Below are 24636 nucleotides of genomic sequence, written 5' to 3' on the forward strand. Positions count from 1 at the left end.
TATTTATACATAAATTATACATAATTATTTTACAAATGCCCTGTGTTAGATGCCATTTTGACTAAAACAGGAGTACACTACCACACATACATAACAATGCTTTATTGCTTTATAAAGCCATCCTGCTTTATCACACAATTAGAAATAGGGTCAGTTGAAACAATTTAGATATTACAACTGGCAGAGTAGACGTTCTGATCCCGGTTGAGAAAAATACTTCAGAAACACTGTACCTTCTTGTCTCAAGGGTCCTGTTCGATCATATTCATCTTCCTACTTTCATTCTTGTGATGGTCTGAGTCTTATTAAAATGCCATCAAGATAACATACTGAACATGTCAACAAACACAAAAGCTAAACAACTCTTACTTAGATGGTCTAAAAAATACAAGAAATTACTGTCCAGAATTTTCCCTGCTAATTAACATCACAAAAGCAAGCTACAGTAAAATACAGAATCAAGCCTTTGGGATATTTTACATTGATTCTTAAAATGTTATGAAATTTATTTTACAGTAGCTATCAACATATGTTTAGAATTATTTTTTTCATAAACTGTGAAATAGTATGGAAATACAGTAAATAAAACATCTAAAAAATTATAATCAGTCCACAAAATACAGATTCTTCATTCAGCCTTTATTGTCATTGTTGGACAGTGGGAATCATGTATAAATTACACATATACACAGCAGAACTTGTGAATGACCCACCAAAATTAACTGCTAAATATAGAATATTCCAGTACAAACACAGGCATATGCCTAGTCCACTAACAAGACTACCTGTAATAAATGTACAAATTCCTTGCTATTATAAATGAATTACAAAAAAAGGCAGCTGAATTGGCTAATAGGGTATAAAAATTTGGTTGATTCTATAAATACAACAAAATGCACCAAGTATACTCTTAAAAAAGAAGTGAGAGTATGATAAAACTTTTTTCCTTTGCGCTAAGCACTTTGGGACACGTAGTGGGACCTTGAGAGTTGAACGTCGTAATGTTAGCTGCTGATTGAGTTTCACTATTACAATGTCAGAAGTTGGAGTGTACGGGTATGAGCACTGGGGGAGAAGTGGTGGGCGAAAAGGGTTCTTATCAAACAGTTGGAAGAAATGAAGCGTCAGATGGCCACTGTTCAGGCACAACTGTCATGGCTGCTGATTGATAGTGTTTGCATTCCACATGAAGAGATATGCAACAGACAGCCTCATTTCTTTTTTGTTTACAAGTACAGGGGTGTTTAACATTCAAAAGCAATCACCACAACAAGAACGACAACAACATAAAGCGCCGCAACCAAATCCTAGATAACAAATATTACATACTTATCTAAACACTTGAGCCAGAATAAAATATCTTTACAAGCTTAAGTGCTTGTAAAGACTGTACTTATTGTACATAAACATGTGTATAGATTCTTATAGACTGAGGATGTGCAGGCTTATATCCACCTAACACTACAGACTAAATTCACCATGATGTGCTTTGTCTTTTGACTAATACATTTAAGCATTATTTACTTTGCTTGATACTGACATGACTGTGTGAGCTCTGAGACCACCAGCATTAATGAAAATAGGCTCAAATTGAAAGTGAAAGATAACAGAGGCCTGTATTGCTTTTGGTCTGTGATTGATTATTCTTTCCAGAAGAAAAGACAATTCATAGTTCTAGGAAACTTCTGTCAATTTAAGATAATGTCCCTTTAGAGAGAATAAAAGCCTCTAAAGGATCAGAGATGATGCTGTTATGCTCTTTGTTGAGCGCTAGAACATGCATTTTACTCTAACAAACTAGCTTTCCTTAATTCAAGTTGTCTATCAATTTCTGGACAGCTTTCGATCCCACCATTACAGTCCTGACGCACTTGCAGAAATTAACTAGATTAGGTGATAGATATGCAAAAACACTTAAAATATTTGATGGTTTAAAAAACAAACAAAAGAAAAACGATCCTGTTACTTAAGGCTTTCGACTACAAATGTGTGTCACTAAAACAGGTCATGTTCCCAGGATATGTCTGACAACCATGCTTTCCAGTCATTCTAAATATCAAGCATATGCTTTTAAAAATAGTGTTCAGTAGCAATACGCAACTACACAGGTACTCAAGACACATTTACTCCCAAAAATGCTCTACATTTCAATTAAACCATGTTTTTAAAATGGCACACAGGAGTAAACAATATATACATATATTGTTTTGATATTAACAACTTTTATTTTCTTATCATTTTCATCATATCGAGATGACTGAACTGATATTCGTGGCCTTCCTTTACGGTGCCATATGGCCATTGACTGTCTGCGTTTTCTGCTGTAATAGTCATTTTTTCAGATATTGAGATCCATTTTGATTGATCCCCATCATCAGGAACAGCACAGATACAGTGAGATACCAGCTGTTTTCTAACAGTTTGTGTTTGGGCTGTAGTCTCTATTCACCGCATTCATATCCTTCCTGGTTCCACGTCTTTATCTTCCAGCAAGCCGATCAGCTGACTGAAGCTTTCCCTCACAGCCTCCATGTTGTCCACTGAACTGGCTTCTAGTATCCAACTCTTCCCTCGTGCCAGAGGTTCCAATTCAAAATACTTCTTGATCTAGAAAAAGGGTAGAGAGGGGAAAAAATAAATAGGAACAATGCCCATGCTCTTTCCAAACCTTCTTTCTCCGAGCCCCCACTCCTGTCCAAATACACGTCCCTCCTGATAAAAATGAAGGAGCCAGTATGTTGTTTTATTTGGTGACATGCTTGGCAGATCTCGTCTGCTCTAGAGGTTTGGTGATGGATCACTAGCTTGGGAAGTGGAATGGAATTGACAGCCCCAGAGACCAAAGGCCTCAAACTGTCAAACGGAAACATCATGAAAGGAGAGTGGAGAAGTGACCTGCCGCTCCAATTAGTTTCCCATACACAATAAACAATCGTTATGAGATGCTCAAAGACACTGGAAATGCTTAGCAAAAACGCTGAACTCAATGGGGACATATGAGAAAAATATTCACACACTTTAAGAGAGGGAAACAGTGGCAAGAGCACACCCACTACCCTAATCCTAAAATAAATAAATGTATACACAGTTTGGTATTAAGAGAGGAAAACATATGCTACATGAAAGGCAGATGAAAGCTAAATTCCACAATGGGTAAATAAATGAATTAATGAATATGGATAATCTGAGCTATTTCAAGGCTATATGGGGGTTTGGATTTCTTGCAGTAGCACTTAAAAGTTGTACTCTGGTTACTCAGATGTATAACATATACTGTGCACATAGATGTTCTGTAAATCTATGAAAACAATGTTATTAAACAATATAGTCTGTTATAAATCATCTTAATTATTCGCTAGTTTATGTCAATTGCTATACTCATTAAGCTGTCATCATAGTAAGTAGAAAATTATTATGTCACATGCCACACAACAAATTTGTCATAAACAACAACTACGCTAGAAATGATTTAAAAAAGCCCATTATATAATGTTATATTATATAAATGTATAACACATTGTTTGTTTGTTTGTTTTTGAAGATTTAAAAAAAATTGACAACAATGTCCCAACAGACTAAAGGGAAAACAGTAATGATTGGAGAGGATTTAACTCTGAGTTCCAATTAAATTGTAAAAAAAAAAAAAGAAGAAAGAACAATAGTTCTCAAAAATGCTAGACATGATTTCACAGGTCCCCATGTACTGTATAGCTACTTGACTGTCCTTTGAAGTCTCACACGGAGGTGCTAAAACACTGGCTTACTGCAAGGAATAACAAATCAATTATTTGTATTTAGGAACTGGATTTTTCACCTATGTTGTGTGATCTGTAATATTGCACACTGACAGTTCACTCACAGACACACACATATGTACACACATCCACACACAAAAAAAGGTGCACTTAAAATAAAATGTATCAAAGAAGACCAGATAATATAGTAGTAGTAGTAGCAGTAAGCTCAATGAGCCTCATGCAAGACCTTGTACAAATGGATTTGTTTTTAAATCGCTTAAGTCTCTTAAAACAAGTGATTCAAGAGAACTTGCCGCATTCACCAACTATCTCTAATTTAGAATTTTTCATTAGGTACAACATTTGGTCCCAACCTGTCGTATGAGTCAAGTAAACAAGAGCCCTGCAATGGATGTCAGAGCAGCTCACCTGGCACACCAAACTCGGATCAAACTTTCAAACTAAGCATCGCAGATCAAATATGAATCAAGAATCAGCAACTGCATCTTCAGAAACATATTTCAGTGAATTGTTTAGGAGAAAAAAGACAAAGTTTATCAAAGGTCCGCCATTTTATTATGTTTTGTCAAAAAGTAAGGAACCGCAGTGTACCCAATCCGGTATCAGTCATCCCTTGTTCTTGTAATGCCATTGGCCATCTATTTGATGGAACCCACCTACAGTACATCTTCATTTTGGTAGGTGCGTTTGGTGAATCCAACATGGCAAACATCAGCCCTTTGTTTGAAAAAAGTACGAGAAATTTATGATAAGAGTACAAATATCTTCTTGCATGAGGCCCAATGTTTTATGAATGAACAAAATTACCCACAGTAATAACAATCAAAATGTTCTTGCCACTGTAACAGATTACTACCAATACTTACAAAACTATTTTACAGCACTCTATAGGGAAGAGTGAATTGGCAAAGTTGTAGAAACAGAATCAAGAGTCTGCGAAGTGGAAGGAAAGAAAAATAAAACAAATTGGAAAGAGGCTTTTCACTGATATGATCTGGAAAATTTAGGGTGTTAGGAAATCAGCAAAAATCCAGTCTCCTGTTGTCCAAAAGGTTACTCACTGTGTCACATCCTCAAGGACCACACAAGTTTGAAAACAAGCTAATCATGAGTCACAGATTTGACTTTGCACAGGGAAGCAACACAAATGTTCTAGTTTAGTGCTGAAGGAGTACTAAAATGAAAATGATCTAGAGATGAACATCCCTGGCTAGCACAAGATCTATTGCAGTACACAAAATGAAACTCAGTTTCCAGAAAATTGGTCAATTCTTTTCAATTATTTTTGAGGAAACAGTCAGAAGAAAACATGGGAATGCAAGGCCTGTTAAAAAGTCTTAAGGAATTTAAATACCTAATGGGCAGAGGCCAAAATAGTCATTGGACAACCTTGACCTTTGACTTTGAACAGAGCTAAACGCAACCCAGATTTCAGGAGGCCAAGCATCACCATGGCTGTTTCTATATTTCACCATACCTTCCCAAAATGTTCTAGATTTATGGAGAGTTTCACCTTTGACTCTGGGCTCTGACAGAGAACTTTCACCTTTGACATTTAGCAGCCATGAAGAAGAACTACTATCACCAAATCTGGCTGTTATGGACACATCCTTGAGGTCTGGCTGGAAACACACTCAAAGATGCACACATGCACAACATTTTTTAATTAGCCTTTTTGTCACAACTAAACTTGACTACCTTTTACCTATGGATTTAAGCCAAGCTGTCAGTTAAATATATTCATAGATAAGAAATAATCTATCCGATCAAGAACTCTGAAGACGTCAGTCCAGTGGAGATGCAGTTTAAAAATAAAGCAGCCAGGTGTGCTGCACTATATAGCTCAGAAAACAAAAATAAATGTAACCATCATTTTGAGGCATTGTATAGCTTCCCCTTGATATACAACAGATGAATGCATTTCAAAAAATAAAACCTATGAAGACATAAAAAGTAAAATAAAATGATCAAATGTCATGGTGCTAAAGAATGTAAAAGCAAAGATGATAAAGCATTGTGTATACATTGTGTATAAGATGTGCACATGCCATATACCTGATCCAAAACAATGGTATGTTCACATAAGATGCAGGCACTGTAATAGTTCATGCAAGATTGTGATTGATTATTTGAGGTATTATCTTAAGTCTACTACAACATGAGCAAGTCAAGCACAGTGAATTCATTTGAAAGGAAGGGAACAGCACAATACACAATGAAATCCTCTTCCCTGTGACCATACACATCTGAGAAGATGTCACATGTCTCAAAGCTGCGTTATCTTCACTTCAGAAATGTAAGATGAACATCCCACAGACTGCTAGATTCATTTCTTTCCCATAACATATTGTACTATGCAGTGTCTTAAACGGTGCAAATCGGGTTCAGTTGTACTGCCAGACTGGAGTTGCCATCTGATATATGAAGGAACATGATGTCTGAAGAAAAAGCTAATTATTTCTTAGAAGGTGCCCTGCACAATATACACCCCGACATAGATGATTTAACACAGCAGCAATTTAGAACAGTCACGATTTCACAAAGGCAGCATGCAATGTCTTCTCAAGGAAGTTTGACTTGATCACAATGGTGTAACAGGATCTCTAAAGTAGATTAAATCACATCAGCATAATAAATCCGGATTTTTTGAAAAAAGAAAAACCTGAACAATATAAGCTAAATCTATTTGGGGAAACATTAACCTTCCCATACGTGCAGCATGCATGTCTTAGGCCCTCTTCTGGAAGATTCAGGGCATGCAATGTCAACCAGCCTAAACAGAGTAACTACAAACATCCTTTCTGTACACACCCCATTAACGTGCTGTACACCTCGCACTGACGAGACCGCCACACCACAAGGCTGGCAGTGCTCAGGAAATCCATATATGGTACATCTATAGTACTTATTTAATACATGAACGAGAAGAGACTGCCTTTTTTTTCATGCTTACAAATCAAATCATTTTCAAGACAGAATGCTTTAATTTGGCACTCTGAACAAACACTTTGTTGGCTGTCATGGTTGAGTCAAAGTAACTGTTCTCAGAACTTTATCGCCACCATCTCTCTTCAGCGAGAGTTAATGTTCATGCCTCTCATTATTATTGAAACATAACAGCCTGCGCCTGCAGGCTAAAGGTTTTAACTCAAAAAAATAAATAAATCATTTGGTTTCTTTTTCCGGTGCTCTGGGAACTAATCATAAAACAGCAATTAGCAAGTAGCTTGTCGCCTTAGTGTTCATCTACTAGCCTTTTCTGTAGTAATATTATACGTATCTCACACATACAAACCAGGAGATAGCACTTTCTCTGGGATTAACTCTTAAGCATGATTCGACTTGTTTAAGAGCTGCATGTGGAATTAGTCAGTCCCCACAGGATGCAGCCAGATGGCTTCAGATGACCACTGGGTCACTCCGTCTAGCCTTTTCCAGGTCATTCAGACCCAGCGCCTGTAGTTATTCAGCGGAGAAAGCCGATTAGGTCTGTGAAAGGTGTGCTGATACGGACAACACTGAGCGCTGGCCTCTGCGCTGTGTAATATAGCACCTCTCACACACACGCGCACATCCTGATCAACCTACCTATCACACACTGCAGCCTTATGATCCACGTGTTGTGTGCTGTATTGCTCATTTAAAGCTGAAATCATAAACCCGCTTGTTTTACTGAGCAATACTGAAATTATGATTCTTTAATGCAAACATGGGGTCTCACTGAAATGAGAGATGTGGCCACCTAACCAGCCATGAGCTGACCCCCCAATGCTGCTGGCCAACATACTTACTACCTTTGTAAAGCATTCCCTTTTTAGGCCTTAGTCTTAGTCTTCCGGGCGGTGTTTGTGCAGTGAGACACTGCAGGTTCTTATTCAGTATGTTTCAAATACTGACAACTGGTAAAAAGGCACCACAGCGACAAGTAAAGTCACACTAAACAAAGAAAGACGAAAACCTTTTACCCCACATCCTGTGGAGTGTTCAGCAGTTGATTGGCACGATCTGCTCCTAGATCGTTCTGTCAAGCATGGTAACCTGGGCTTGTCGGAACAATATCCTCAAACACAACATTCTGATTCCCTATCAGATCACACCTCCGTCTTCAGGAGTTGGGAATGGGGGGGGGGGGGGGAGACACAATGTTCCAAACACTAAGGGGTTTCCACTGATATATGAAAATGACCCATAACAGCAAGAACTAATCCACCCATTTTGGATCCACCCAAGTAAATGAATAAATAAATAAAAAGATCATAAAACAAAGGCTCCTTTTAGCCAAGCGCCAAGTGCATGCCAAAAATGCTGATTAAGATTTCTCTGTCTGGGGCCACACTATGCAATTACACATCCTGCTTCAGAGAGCTAGGGAGCAAGAGTTAGCATTTATTTATTATTATTATTATTACCTTATTTACTGTACGAATTCAGACTTATTTTCTCTGCAGGCTAACGTGGAAGGTTTATTAGGAATTAAATTATAAATTGTGGGATTACATATACAGGAGCCATTTTAAGGATAGCACAGGCATGACTCCACTTCTTTAGACAGGGCCAGCTGATACAGCAGAATGCAGATGTGCCTACCATTTCTGCACATCTGTACTCAGTGAGAGGGGAGTGCGCAGAGAGGGCACAGCTGCTTAGGCCAGAAACATTACCTTTACATGTGCTGGGAACACCAGCGTGCAATGTTCAGACCAGCTGAGGTCAGTAGAGCACATTTCTCACCTCCCAAGATACACTCAACGAGCGCTTTAGTACGTATTTATTAGAATTTTTTCAAATTCTGCTGCTGCAGCCTATCCATTTAGATTCATGATGCGTTGCGTGTTCAGAAATGCTCTTCTGCATACCACTGTTGTAATGTGTGGTTATTTGCATTACTGTCACCTTCCTGTCAGCTTTGACCAGTCTGGCTTCGACTTCTCCTCTGACGTCTCTCATTAACAAGGCGTTTCTGTCTGCAGAACTGCTGCTCACTGTTTTCATTTTTTTTTTTGCACCATTCTTTGCAAACTCTAGAGACTCATGTGTGTGAAAATCCCAGAAGATCAGCAGTTATTCTGAGATATTCAAACTACCCTGTCTGCCACCAACAATCATTCCACGGCCAAACATTTGGTCTGAACAACAGCTGAACCTCTTGACCGCTTCTGCATGCTTTTATGCATTTAGTTGCTGCCACATGACTGGCTGATTAAATATTTGCATTGACAAACTGGTGTACAGGTCTACCTAATAAATTGCTCTGTGATTTTTGTATCCTGAAAGAGAGCAATACTCTAACATGCTGAGAAATAATTGCTAAATTTCTCCATGCCTCTTGAAACAAACAGTAAATAGCAACAATGTGTGTGTTGTTTTCTATCTGAGGAGAAGTCCGTTTCCATTCTGTTCCAATTGCTTATAATGCTTTCATGTGCCAGTTGCAAAGCTCTGTAATTGAGAGACTCTGCATCTCATCGCAGGCTCCACCTGTTGGCTGGGGCAGGCGATGACAGGCCACAGTATCTATTCTCTCAGAGTGAGTTATCTACAGAGTTGGATAAATGTAAATATGGCATGCTTTCATTACAAACAAACACTTTGAAATGTTCATATTAAAAACAAACATCACTTGTGCTTCAAAAATTCCATCAAGTACAATACACCACAATGAAGAACACTGATACAAGCCTAGGCAGACACTCTGAATGCTGGAATTCTAGAAGAAAGATGACTGCCAAGTTACTGGCATACACAGACAGTATTATTTGTTATTAATTTATGCAGGATCAGACACCTCTGGCTGAGTTTTCATACTGCAGCCTTTTGTCTCCCAAAAGGCCTTGCACAGTTAGCTTCATGGTACTTACAGCTGAGGAAGCCCTGGCATGCAAAAGGCACCGAGTGCAGCTAATGACTGAAAGTACCTTACATCAGCTCAAATATCAGAGACAACCAATTACTCTGTCTGAAAAGCTGCCCTGTAGAGCTATCGGTCACTTGTAAAATGGTCTGCTACACACCAGAAAAGATAGTGTTTAAATAACATGAAAAGCACTTACCATGAAATTGATCCTCTTTCATTTGTTATTTCCAAACCAAAAGAGACTGAAGTTATCAGCATGCAAGCATTCGAAGAAGACAAATGCAATCTTCCAAAGCCCTTTAAAATATCTGATTAGCAAGAAATCCAACTGTCTGTAAAGGCAAGGCAAATTTCAGTCTTCAAATGTAGAGAACCTGACTAGTATAACACTAGTTTATTTGCTATTTTCCCAAATGTACAGCACCTTTAGGAGGCATAAAGGTTGCACCTGACTTGTTTTCCAACTGTCCAAACAGATTCATTATGAGGTTCATTCATTCATTATCCTAACCCGCTTATCCTGAACAGGGTCGCAGGGGGGCTGGAGCCTATCCCAGCATACATTGGGCGAAAGGCAGGAATACACCCTGGACAGGTCGCCAGTCCATCGCAGGGCACACACACTCATACCTATGGGCAATTTAGACTCTCCAATCAGCCTAACCTGCATGTCTTTGGACTGTGGGAGGAAACCGGAGTACCCGGAGGAAACCCACGCAGACATGGGGAGAACCTGCAAACTCCACACAGAGAGGCCCCGGCTGACGGGGATTTGAACCCAGGACCTCCTTGCTGTGAGGCGGCAATGCTACCCACTGCACCATCCGTGCCGCCTCATTATGAGGTTTCAGGGATAATTAACATGAATCACTTTGGTGACTAACTGTTAATCCAAAACAAATGTTTTAACAAACCATTCATGTCCTTCACCCCAGTTCCTCATACCAAGGCAGGATCTGAACGTGAGGGCAAGGTTAAGATTCCTGTCCCACACATTTTTAACACGGGTGTCCAATCTTATCCAAAGAGAGCCGGTATGTGTGCAGGTTTTACATACAGTGGAGCAGCTCTACAACAGACATGCTCCAAAGATAAGTACAGTGGAGCAGCTCTACTACAGACATGCTCCACACGTAAGTACAGTGGAGCACTCTACTACAAACATGCTCCAAACGTAAATACAGTGGAGCAGCTCTACTACAGACATGCTCCAAACGTAAGTAGAGTTGGGCAGCTGTACTACAGACATGCTCCAAACGTAAATACAGTGGAGCAGCTCTACTACAGACATGCTCCAAACGTAAATACAGTGGAGCAGCTCTACTATAAACATGTTCCAGATCTACGGACAGCAGGTGCCCTCCTGGCTTCACTTATATTGAGTAATCATCGCAGGTGGCACGTTCCCGAGGGCCTGTCTGGGGGGTCAGGAGGGGAAGCCGTCATGGTTCTTTGAAACCAAACAGCCCCAGCCAAGATCAATAATACCTACCAGCCCCTGGCCAAGCCTCAAATTAAGAGTTAAAGCGAGACTACGCTGGCCGTAGATTTACTGTCCAGCATTTTAAAATTGGAAGAGATCTCCCCAAAGAACAACAAGCAGGTTCAAAGCGATTCACTTCATACATTCTCCTCAAAGACAGAGGACCACTGCCAGATCACAGCGTCCTCTGGGGCTCCATAAATCTACCCGAGACGGCACTGGGACGTTCAAGCAGACATTCTGCATGTGCTCCGATCAGCCATGTTATTGCACTTAAGCCAGACCCTGATAATGCTCTTTCCATACACCCTTACATGGCTTCACACAGTGAAGATGGCGCTGCCACAGTGCCAATGGGATAATGACCTTTATTTCATTATGAAGGTGGAACGAGCAACAAGAGACCAGTGGGCCAATGCCATGGCGTGTGCTTTGGAAGACCCATGCACTTTGGCAGTCCCATTGGTTTTCCTTTCTCACCATTTGGTTCAGAGAAAGTATTGCTCATTTAAAGCTCAGATCAGAAATACATCTCGATCCAGAGCGCATTTCAGCTTGAAATGATAAAAAAAGTGATAAAAGTTGTATTAAAATGACTGTTGTGACACAGTTGATTTGCCGCAATGAGAATCAAAGTGACGCACGTTGTTCCTTTACACTTAGATCATGTGACCACTTCGGTTCAGGTTAGCGCTCCGAGGAAGATCAAGGCCGGGCGGCCGCGGCGTTCCGCGGCACGAGGAGCGATGAAGTCATGGCCGCGCTCTCCCGGGGAAGACTTACGGCGCGGGACTGCGGGTGGCGTTGGCGCTAGGCCGCTGCGGTGGCCGTTCGCCAGACGCGGGGGCCGAGCCCCCTTTGTAGCGCTGAGAACAAATGTCAGGGTCAACGACTGGGCCGTAACCCCTGCACTCACGCTGACGTTTACTGAAGCGACCAGGGAGGTAAAGGGCGAAACGGTGTTTGCTTGGCCTTACTACAGATTTACAGTAACTCAATTTATTAGGGTCTGCGGGCTCCCTGACAGCTAACATCTGGTCTCACAACTTGAATGGGGGAGCTGGCAGGCTGCCCGCGTCTCTCCAGCGGGCCAAGTGCAGGAGCACCTTCCCCAGGTCGCCTCCCTCCGCGGCCTGGCCCACACAGGGGAACTCAGCCTCCCCCAGCACTGACAGGTGACCCGCTGGCACGCTGCAAAGCCCACTTCTGCACACACTGCGTTCCCCGCAATCAAAGAGTCCATCTGAAAGAGATTTAAAACATACGCAGTATCTGTGCACTCTCTCCCGAGACCCGTGTTTGAAAGCCAAGGTTTCTCATGTTTTTCTACTTGTTAGATTCTTTGAATGTGTTTTTTTTTTTTTTTTTTTTTCTCTCAGTAATCTCTGGATGTCTTTTTTCCTAACTTGACAGAGTCTGCAGTGTTGTGTACAAAGTGCAGAACACAGAAAGGTTCCTCAGGATAGCCGAGGATTGAGTATGCAAAAAAATGTTTCCAAGCTGCCGCGATTGCACAAAAATCTACCGCAAATTAACATAGATAACGATAAATACCTACAGCCTCTAACTTATAGATCATGGTCAGTTTGACAGTATGAGGGGGACGGTGCTATGTGGCTATGATACTGCATGTTCAGCCCACTCCAGCCCTATCATCTGTGTCATACCATTTGCACACAATTTAAATATTAACACTACACTACACTACTACTATATTAACTGTTTTTTTATTTATCCCAGGCTGCAGCATTGACTTATGCTGGAATCGTTTAAAGTATTCTGATTAATTTTGTTGTCATTCTTAATTCTTCCCATGTCTTCAGCCCTTTCTTTCTCTTTTTCTGATTGGGAAAGAAGTGTAATTCCCAGCGTTTGATCTCCCATGACTCAGCAGCAGAATGGCACATCACGTGACTGGAGTTCGGAAATCCTGTCGTGGTCTGCGCCGGCCAGCCTTCCACCCTGTCTGCGAGACAAAGGGGGGTGACCACAATTGGAGGGCCTTTCCTCAAAGAGAGCCCTGCGCTGAATAGGGCAGGGGCGCTGAATTACCCTCTCACCCCACCGAACCTGGTCCCGGCAGGTCAGGGTTCAGCCACACTGACAGAGACGTGTGGGAAAGCCAGGCACAGTGCCCACACAACCTGGCCTGCGTCGCCCACCCTCGACGTCTCGCCCCCCAGGAGAGAGCCCCCCCGGCCCGCCTCTCAGGGGCAGGGGGGGTGGGGTGGACGGAGAAACACAAAGAGCGGAGAGACAAACAAAGACTTCTAAGTGACTTTCTGAATTGTGTTCAAAGTTCCAATTCACTTCAGGATGGGAATCAATATATCCTTCACCAGCCGCTGGCTGATTCAGTGAAAAGACGTGCTAAAATGGAAATGCAAGAAAGTTAAATATCAATAATGCTATTATTTTAAGAATTACTCTTACCAGGATAAATACAATATCAGACTAACGTATTTTCATCACATAAGAACAAATTTCCCTATTGTTTTAAGGAATTGACCCACAGCAAATTTGCTTTTGAACGACTCAGACTAAATATCAAACTGATGGTTGGGCCACGTACTGGGTGTCAGGTTAAACAGGGGACGTAAGGGAGCCTAAGATTACCTGGAACTATGCCGACAGGGTGGGAATGTGACACTGGGGGGTTAAGCACTTCTGTCCGAGAGGCTGGAGGCAGGGGGGCTTCATCGCAGACTCCACCGTGATTCAGTTACACGCGCAGGTCAAACACTGTGCAGAAGACCTCCAAGTAGCCAGAGAAATATTTAACCCCTCTTGGGTCACTTCATTATCTGCATATCCCACACACCCCCCCCTCCCACCCCCGCTGCTCCCAATGTGATAATTGGATGTTGACGTATTGACCAAAGGCTTTCCGGTTACTAGTGTTACCGTGGAACTTTCCGGTAATTCCCTCGGATGAAAGCGATGGTGATGGGACACATTCCCTAATGAAAGCTGAATGATGGGACACAAGGCAGACACCCCTGATAACATGCAGGCATGGAACTTATGCAATCTATGTTGCAATGCAAAACTAGCAAAACATCTCAATCATTTTTTAATCCGTTTTAGTTGTAGCCATGGTATAAGTGATATAAACCATGACATGCTGTGCATAGACAACAACAAGCGGCATGACAGCACGGCCGAAAGCCAAGGGCCATTAAGCACCCTGTCGAACTATCATTCTGGTACATATGCACAGAATGTTGTGGTTTATATCTCTCATATACGTACAATATATACATAAACACACTACCTTTCAAATGTTTGGAATGACTGAGAAATTCTGTTTTTGAAAGTGATACTTTCATTCACCAAGATAGCATTAAATTGATTAAAAGTAGAGTCAAGATAATCCTAATTACTATTGCTGAAACTTTTTTAAATGCAAACTTTACATATTACTGCAAAGCCTCATTTTCAGCAAGCACGACACCACTGACTACACACGGTGTTACCTCATCCTGAAGTAATCATGTTAATGTGCTAATTTGGTACTTGAGAAACCACCACCAGTATATTAAGAATTGCTGAAAACTATTTTGCCGTTTAAAGAAGCTAAACAATATATCTTTCAGTTGCTACACTATGATGTACACTGGCATTTCTAAAGTTCAATTTTGGCCAAAAAGAAACAGCTGGCAAAAAAACCCAAAAAGGCCTTATTGAACATAAATCATCCAGTCGTTTTGCCCATTTTAACCTTTTATTCTTGTGTGCCAGTTTCAGAAATAGACTTTTCTTTGAAACTCATCTCAGAACTGTTTCACAAGGACATGTTACATGTCCAAACACACTTATTGTCTCAAAAATACCTTGGTGGAAATATACATTTTTCCACTGGAATGGGTTGCACAGCCTACAATCTGGTCAGGTAAATGCGCACCTTAATTGAATTGTGTAACACTTGATAGCCGGCAGGCTTTGTGAAATAATGTATACATGCTAAATTTATCGATTTGTGCAATTAAATCTTTTTATTTAATAGACATAATTAGCGACAAGAGTACATAAAATAAAATAATTCCATTATTGATTTGCTCACAGGACATTTAATAATGGGATGGTTTTCTTGACCCATTTGCCAAAACCTCATACAGATACAAAAAACCGGCAAAGCAGAGCAACCTTCAGATGACAGGAGATGGCGAATGACGTAATGTGAATTTAGAGCAGTTAAGAGTCGAGAAAGAAAAAACTCCACCCAGCCATTTTCAACAGCATCAGACAGGGCTTGGTTTAGACGGTGCATTCAGATTTAAATCAACATTTTCATTGAATCATTTGAAATGTCACCATCCGTTATCTTTATGGCTGCACAGTATATTTCCTATTTTGAGCACGCAGTTTCTTTTGACATGCAGGGGATTCATTGATAAGGACATCATTAAAGATTTTTCAGCACTTAAATCAAGGATGATTGCGGCAGACTTCTCTTTTCATTAGGCACACCTGTCAGAATGAAGGGGAGCATCATTTGTTAATGAACAATGATCTCATTTTAAAATTACTGCAATGCCAATATGCCATTTAGGGAAATATACTGCTTTCTTAATTATAGAGAGCTACTTGTTTGGCTAAGGTCTCATCTCGTAGCATCATTCTATAAGATTCTGCAACAAAGGCAAACCACTACAGGAAATTGACCACACATAAATACAACCCTGCTAATGCTTCAGACACTCAACAGGATGTACTGTAATACACCACACAATAAACAAAGCAGGATTCCTTGAAGGCCACCACGGAATCCAACATCAGTACTATGCGATGTACACAATAGCATTTGTAAATACTATGCCAGCAGACTAATAGGAGCACAGTAAATGTAAACATTGTCCAATCTGTCACACTGGGTAATCTAAAGTCTAAAGAGGTGTGCCAGACAACACTTTAGCCTATCTGTCTTTGAAGGATTGAGACTGATCTCAGTTTGGCTGATAACAGGGATAGGAATCATGGCCATCCCCTTGTCCCACTGCAATAGGCTAACCAAAGCCACTCCACTTATTTCAAAGAAAACCCCTGGAGTGGATGTCATAGAATGTGGAAAGCAGGCACCAAATAACAGTAAAGGGAAGCCAAAGTCCATGAGCTCATCTTTCCCTCAGAGATGACTGGACATCCCTCTATTTTCTGACCCCAGCTACCGCCTCCATCTACTTAATAATAGTATTATATCCAGCCAGCCTAGATATTGCATTGACATGACAGTGCCTTCACATCTGAAGTTCTATGGCTATCAATGCATACCAAGTCTGGATTAAGATATACTGTAGGCTTGATGACTTTGAACAGGACCAAAGATGTAATTTAATTCTCATCCTGTATGTTGTGTGAAACGGCCAAGAAGAAACTTTCACTGCCAGAAGAGCTGTGGATACTTGTCACTTAATTTCCAGTAGAATCTCAAAGTGGTTCTGGACGATGTAAACAATAAGCAATCAGAAAGATCATGATAGCTAACAACATTGAACAACTATGTCGGCCTTTTCCAAACAAACCCAACTCTGCAGCAACGACATCCATATAAAGGGATGGGTATATTGGAATAATGTCATCATAATACATGTAATACATGTGCAACAACACAATTTCCTTGATCTCCTAATGTATAGACAAAAGACATTAGTAGGTTGCATATATTCATAAATTGAAAGAGATAATTTAAAGAATTGGGGGCAAGAAAACAAAACAAAAATAAAAGTGCTGGAGGAATGCAGAAAAATGTCCGAAAAATGTCAAATGGGCTTCAACTTCATATCATCTCATCGGATGGCATGACAAAAAAAAACAAGTAATACAGTATTAAAATGGCACCAAGGTGAATGTGTAATGCTGCTGCTATTGCCAATAATGGGAATGTAAAAGCCTTTGTCTTGGCGGATTTATTTCTGAATGAACAGCAGAAGCCACTGTGGCGAGCAACCTGCCATTTCCATTTCTACCTCGACTCTGTTCCGGCCTGATTCACGGGCCTGAAGAAGTGTCGAACTCCACAATTACGGACGCAAAGTGATAGACTTCTGATAAATCTTAGAAGGCTATTTTGAGACACTGGGGGGAATGAGTAATTGAATACTGCCACCCCATATGCTGCAGGACATGAGGGTGATGGGTTTGACGCTGGTGTGTGGACTATTGAATTGATCCAAAAAGGTTGCCACCAGGTCACAGCTTCTCAGTCTTGAATGTCACTCGGAAAGACGTCAATGGAAGGTTTACTGGCTGCCTGACATATTTGGAAAAGTCGCTGAAACTTTTGTTAAGCTCAAACCAAATAAGGAGTTCCCTCAACTGGCATATTAGAGCTGGGCAATGTGACATTTGTAACCTTTCAAGTAGCATGCATTACTTTCCAGACAATTTTGGTGAGACACCATAGCAACGAGTGGAATGCCTGCCCTATTCCCCAAATCAGACAATCTTTGTACAATGAAGGTTATAGCATTTTGCTTAAAAATGTTTAATCTGTAAATAGTGGAGAATGATACAAAACATAATTTAAAAAAGGACAATTATAATTTTTGGATATTAGAGAAAAACAGAGAGAGGTGCGTGCCTTTGGTAAAAGATAAAATCCAAAAAGGTGCTCTTTGGAGGGCGATGAAAATTATAAACTAAAGATGGTGACCAAGGCGATCCTGATTTTTAATTCTTGCAGCACCATTTCTTAATTATAATATTTTAAAATGGCTAGATTAAAAATGCTTGTGTTGTAGCCATGAATAATATATGCGTAGGAGCTGCATGCATCATCGCAGACAGCACACTAACAAATATGGTACAGAGCTAGAACATTATAAACAACATCAGAATGAATAAAACTGTTCCTAATGTACCAAAGGCTTAGCCCTTCACACATATGTTATAAATTTGACTTTCAAAGGTTTGGACTGAAGTCATTTGGATGGAAATAACTAGAGTACAGGTCATATGTCCCCACAGTGAAAATGCTGAAATTCAGCCCTGCTCCTGATTAGTAGCCCTGTTGCTCTCTGCAGTAACAGAAAGTACTCTGACACTAGACCCCAGATCACAAGTGGAACACTGATGACATTCCTGCAAAAACTGTACACGCTCATCCATTTCAGCAGACGTTTCATCGAGTCGATTTTCACACTGGAGTTGCATGTAAAACGAGAATGAGCGCGGGTTTGGTCGGAGGCCTGCGCCGCCATGTCTATCCCCGTTGAGAGGCGTAAGCGGGCCTGAGCAATTGTCTGCCAGCCCCACTCCCTGCATCTTCTGACAGGGAGGAAGGGCTCTGTGGAAGACAAGTGGGCCTTTTCATCAGCGTGGTGGCAGGCCAAGCCCACTCAACCCTCTTTAGCGCGGCTTTAAAAAGCCCTGTTTACGCTTATTGAGGGGAGCATGATAACCAGTGAAAGAAGGAGATGAGGAATATGGCCTATTCATCAGACAAGACTGGGCCACATTCAACCATTCAACTTCAAAACAGCAAATTTAACCACCAAACCCCAGAATACATTTTGATTGACAGGTTCCCTGCTGGTGGTCTGGATGTACCAGGATGTGGAAAAAGATCCATGCCGAACGTCATTAGACCTTTACATTGGCAGCTTATTATTTAACCTAGCTCTTAATTTTCCCTTTAGAAAAACATTTTACCTTGTAGGGTCCATGCAACACTCAATTGCAAAATAGCAAAGAGTTAATCAATCAACTGCTCAGAAACAAGAAAAATAATACTTTCAAACAAGTCTTTTCAAACAAGTGCAAAGTAGAAACCTTCTGTAGTGTCGGCTGAGTGGATCGTGATCATGGATGAGATAGCCTCTGTAATTCTTTCAAAGACAACACATTAACAAAGTACCAATGTTACATTGTCACTATGCGCTGTGTTGAACAACAGTGACAATTAGGTGTCAGACTCAGAGTGGGGGGAAAAGGACCTCAAGTTATTTCATACGTTTCGATAATCCCCATAGTGAAAACGACCACAGATTAAGAGCATTGCTCCTAATAGACACTTTCTAGCCATTAAAAAAAGGAGAAGGCTTTATGGAGAAATAGTTTTATGATGAACAACAGGCCTCTGGGCTATAACTACTTTGAAGGATTGGATTGTGGTTTAATTCATTATACAGTGATAGTCTTCAAAGCTATGCCTGCAGCATGCGTATCATCTATAGTAAACACATGGTTATGTCACAGTTCAGACTTGAAGAAGTATGTCCCAGGCTAAACCCAAAACAGGAAAGGAAACATAGAAACTCGAAATATGCCTTTTGAAAAATGCATATTGGCTCAGGCAACATGAAAACAAAATACCTGCCTGTGAGGGACAGCTATTTCAGGAACACCAATCAAGAAACACTAATACCCAAAATTTATCACTGAGAGTTGGGGGATTCATTATTATTGATAATTACCTGCAAGTGAAGGATATGATTGGGGGGGGGGGACTACAGGAAGTTGAATATTTGACTCTCTGTCAAAGCAAAGTGAAATACATAATGAAAGTATGCCACAGAAAAGATCATGCTAATTTGCTACGTAAGCATGATGTGTCATGTTTTTTTATAGTGGACAGAGAGCACGGAAATGTACAGAGAAGTCTGGCTCACATTACTGTTTTTGTTTCAATGGAAGTGGGCCCAGATTGTTACCACACCTTAAATCCCCTTCAAGGAAGAATGGATACAATATTTGGATTGATCTCTCACACGCACGCACGCACGCACGCACATATATATATACACACGCACACACCAGATTTCTTAGAGCCCATCTGCGAAGTTTCATTTGAAAATGTATTGGTATTGCCATCTGCTGCATGTAACTGCAACAGGCCAGTAAAATAAAATGCCCTCAAATCTATGATCCCTTCCAATAAACCTACATGTACATCATAAATGATTTTACACACACATTCTGGGCATTTTCAATTCACAAATTTAATTTAAAAACTGATTTAGGCCCCAACCCTAATTTTTACAATCTGCAGTGGACAAAACATTGTAATCCAGAGTATGGTATGTGAAGTGCCTTTCTGTGAGAAATTTCACTGTTAAAAGCTGGAAAAATTACCCCAGAAGACAAACCTGGAAAAAACTTTGTTATGGTTTAATACTATATGAAAAATATTTGTAGTATTGCAGTAATCATGCTCCATGTGACATATATACTTTCTAAGTTCAAGATGCCATTGATTATCCATAGCAAAGTCTTTGTCTATGTATAGGGGATGTTGGTGAAATATTTGACAAGAACTGCATTGCAATGCCAAACTGGAAGGCATTATTTGGGGCTTGACTGAATTGTAAAAACAAACAATGGAGATTACAAAGTAGTTGTTGCACTTGGTATAGTTGACATTATTTACAAAACAAACATAAGTAACAACTTTACCATTCTACTGACTTTGGTCACATTTGTTCCTGTACACACATCTGAATTCATACATGCAGAATGTCAGAGTGAGAATATCAGAGTGAGACACATGTTTGATTCATTACATTGCTTTTAAATGCATAGTCATTACATGACAGGGAACCAACTGCCATTATCATTAAAAGTTTATTGATTTATCACAAAAAGGATTGACATTACCATTACTAAAAATGAATAATTCCTGTAATGAATCATCGAATGAAGAACACCACATACTTCAATAACTCACTCCATAACCTTTACATTTCAAATCAAAACACTGTGCATCTCCGCACGACAGGCCCACGGGTGTGGAAAACTAGACGGACAAGCGAGCGGAGTCCACCTGCGACCTTTGAAAGTGTGCTAGAAAGACTTTACTTTTGCAGCCTGCGCGTCTCGCAGCCATTGTCTGAGATATATAATTGCTGCTTTCAAGAACTGAATGATTAGCTACATTTCCAGACTATAAATGCCCAAATATAATCTGCCGACACAGACTATTCTGAGAGATGTCAGCGGTATGTCTGGCAGTGCCGCTGAAGAGAGCTAGCGCTCAGACTCTACGGCACAGACGTACTGACTGTTCCTCATACAATCGCAGCCCCCCTAGGAGGGTGAATCTTGTTAAATCACATTACTGAAGGTTTTTAACACATCCCATTAGCCCCATGCGGACTTGGCTTGTGAAAGTTTTGGCTTTTTTCGATGGAAAACAAGAGCACAGAGTGCATCTTGCACAACGCACTCCTTGAGGCAGTATAGAAATAAAATCCTACAATATTGTTCTTTTACTTTTCTAAATATAAAATGTGCACCAAATGGCAAAACATGAACTTTGTCAATGGTGAACAGATTAGCATAAGCTATGTAAAGTTTTCGCTTTAATTTTCAAGTTAATTTTCACTCAGTGTATATCAGGCACCATTCCACAATCAAAGTCACTTAGATCACGTTTCTTCCCCATTCTGATGTTTGGTCCAGCAGCTGAACCTCTCGACCATGTCTGCATACTGTTATGCATTTAGTTGCTGCCACATGATTGGTTGATTAAATATTTGCAATAACAAGCTGGTGTACAGGTCTACCTAATAAAGTTCTCACTGAGTGTACATGTATTAGCCAGACACCCTTTTCCAAGCCAATCTACAGCATATGGCTTCTCACGACACACATGATAAAATAACCCATTTATGTAGATGTAGAGAAAATGAACACGTTTGGTCAAATTTCTCATTTGCAGATTCATGAAAACTTACAACTTACCTAAAATTAACCTCAATTTACATTTACATACATGACTCCATATGACATATTTAGTTTAAAAATGAACAAATACAAAAAAGAACATGACTTCATTGGTGACCAAGCTCACCATAAGCAACACATATTGAAAATATCAAATGCAACTGGAACATCTAAAAAAAAATAATAAAAAATAATAAAAAGACAGCAATTTGTAAGATGCTCTATATTGTGCATAAAGGAGCTGTATACCAGAACTGGGTTACATGTCTCTTGATTGGCAGCAAAAAAAAAGAAAAGGTTGGTCACAGACAGAACAAGGCCAACTAGGTCAGCAAGATTTTTCTAGACGTTGGAGATAACACAACATGGGCACGACGGCAGTCAATAACCGAGCAAATAGAAAGACATTTAACCCTGTCCCCATGGAGCATTTCCACACAACAACAGCACATCTGCTGGAATTATTCAGCATTGTCACTTCAGGCCCCTTCGGTGCTCGTCTGCCACACGTAGCAGACATCGTGTACAGACAGGCCCTGCTGACATGAGTCTGAGTACATCTGTGCCTGGCAACGTGTGCTGTGCTATAGAACAACATTTACCCCTCCGTTACCATTCAGATGAGGATAATTACGAGTGTGTGAATATGTTTGCGTTCACGCATGTTTGTTTCTGGGTGAGAGCGATTTAAGGCTTGTTGAAGCCAGTCTGATGCACGATCAGATCCACAGGGCTGTGTTTGTAAGACCCTTTTCATAATATTCAGGTGTAGAGCCCCAGGACTTTTTTTTTCCTCCAGCTCAAAAGTTAATTATCTTCACCCATGTAGCAGCTATTTGCCAAGGGGCAGACTTATTAATAACGTATGTTTACAAACGTCTTCTCCGAAAACCAGGCACGATGAAGTCACTGTGCGTGTAGCACAGGTGGACGGAAACCACAGAAGAAGCCATATTTTGGTAGTACTTGCGAGCCTCACAGCACAACAATGCTCTTTGTGACCACTGAGGTGACCTTTCTCCCTGAGTGCTCTGCACAGGCCTGCCAAGTGCAGCACAATAGTGTCTGGGGCAACTGTGATTCTGCCTGCAAACAGAGTGCAATATCCCCACAAAACAGATTGAGTATGTCGCCTTTTGTCAGGCGCACAAAATGCTCATTGTCTTTCAGTCTCAAACCAATCTTTCGGCAGGGAAAAAAGGCAAGAAAAAACACTGTTAAATTGATCTAGCCTGACTGCATAATGAGCAGACTTGTTTTTTTTCTACGTATTCACTTCAAATTAGGCATGGGAATGCCAGCACTCAGAATTTCCCCAGAGTGACTGTGCCGTATTCGCTAATATTGTATTATTGAGTGTTTATCCTCGAGCCATACGTGCTCAACTCCTCATTCCATCATACCTGTGCAGATAGAGTTAGGGAGTTTCTGAGCCAGAGGCTATCTGTCACTTCTGTCTGCTCTTATGTTGAGATTTCTGTTAACAACACAAAGCCCAATCAGACCAGTCCTCAGCCCCAGAGCCAATACTGTCACTGTCAAATAAGATTTTAACCCTTTCCAGGCTCGACCAATCACTGCAGCCCTCAATCACTGGGAAGGTGCTCAATATTTAAAAGTTTTTAATGTAAACTTAATTTATGCAGGGTAGGTTGACTGAGCACACATGCTCATTTACAGCAATGTCCTGTTCATTTGAACCCAGGACCTTCTGGCTGTGAGGGAACAGTGCTATCCACTGCACCACTGTGCTGCCAAATATAGCAGTTACAGTAGCAGGCACTGTGTGGAGGGCTCATCACCACACCCAGTGTGTGGCAGAGAGGTGAGGGAGGAAACCACAGTAACGCAACTATTCACAACGTGGCTCTAATATGGCCCTGAACAAAAAAAAAAACATGAGTTTGCATGATTCTAATGCATGGAAAATCTGTTCCTATAGTAAAAAACGAACCTGGGTGATTGCATAACCCAATCAATCAAAGATCCTTTCGGTGATAGAAGACAACAAGGCATTTAAATCTTAGTACTGCGACTGCAAAAGCAATCTACAGTACATGATCTCACATAAAAGAAACCATGACAGCATCTGTGTTAAATAATCCCGCATTCCATTTCCCACTAAAATTGGAGCGCTCCCTTGCAGCCGTTGATAACACGACCCGAGTGAAATGCGACTAGTTTCTCGGAAGACGAGCACCTCAGCTCGTGGGGAGGAAAAACGGGAGACTCATGTGACTCAAGCCGTCATGTGGGGGGGGGGGGGGGGGGGGGGGGGGACGTGCCTGAGCATGCCCTGTCCGCAGGGCCAGCCTAATGTGGGCCTGTCCGCTTTGAAAGCGGAGAGAGGCACAGATCAAATGGCCGGCCACTATCAGTATTCACGCTGACGGAGAGCAGGAACTGTAGGGGTTAGCAAAAGGGCGATGCTCTGTCTTGGTCTGACACCACCAGAGGAGAAGCCTGCTGTGAACACATTAAGATAAATTAGGAAGTCAGGTGAACAAGGATGAGAAAATCTTTTCTTTTTTGGGAGAGAAAGTCCCTGTGGGTTTGATTTATGTCACATCGACCATGGAAATAATGCCTGTGGCCTACCAACACTTTGAGATTACTTCATTAAAATAAAATGGTGAGCTTTCTTCCCAAGACAAACTCTTAATTACTCAAAAATGTGCAAACTGACCTTATTTTGGTCATGGCTGTCTTACTCAGCACCCAATCTTCACATCATACATCTCTGGCAATGACTTTGATTCTCAATAAAAACTCTTTGCATTTACAAATCAAATGTCACAAATTATAAGGGTTTTGGCAATTATAAAATCCAAATCTGTATGAAGATCCCTTTATTATCCAGTCCAAACCTTCACTGCAAA

The 24636-nt window shown here is 40.8% G+C and overlaps 1 protein-coding gene across 3 annotated transcripts in view; it reads right to left on the bottom strand.

Annotated features, from left to right (window-relative positions):
* Positions 1-618: 618 nt before the first annotated feature.
* The window catches only part of arl15b (ADP-ribosylation factor-like 15b), a 98115-nt gene continuing 74097 nt past the window's right edge, over positions 619-24636 (bottom strand). For 2 of the 3 annotated variants that reach the window (XM_061263089.1, XM_061263088.1), the window contains one exon: positions 619-2607. In XM_061263089.1, coding sequence (XP_061119073.1) covers positions 2455-2607 — 153 coding nt within the window. In that variant the 3' untranslated portion in view covers positions 619-2454. Of the gene's footprint in view, positions 2608-15292; positions 15566-24636 lie in introns of those variants that run through there. The other variant, XM_061263090.1, reaches the window with a different exon arrangement.

The sequence above is a fragment of the Conger conger genome, chromosome 12 (genome assembly GCF_963514075.1).
Source record: "Conger conger chromosome 12, fConCon1.1, whole genome shotgun sequence".
NCBI classification, from domain to species: Eukaryota; Metazoa; Chordata; class Actinopteri; order Anguilliformes; family Congridae; genus Conger; species Conger conger.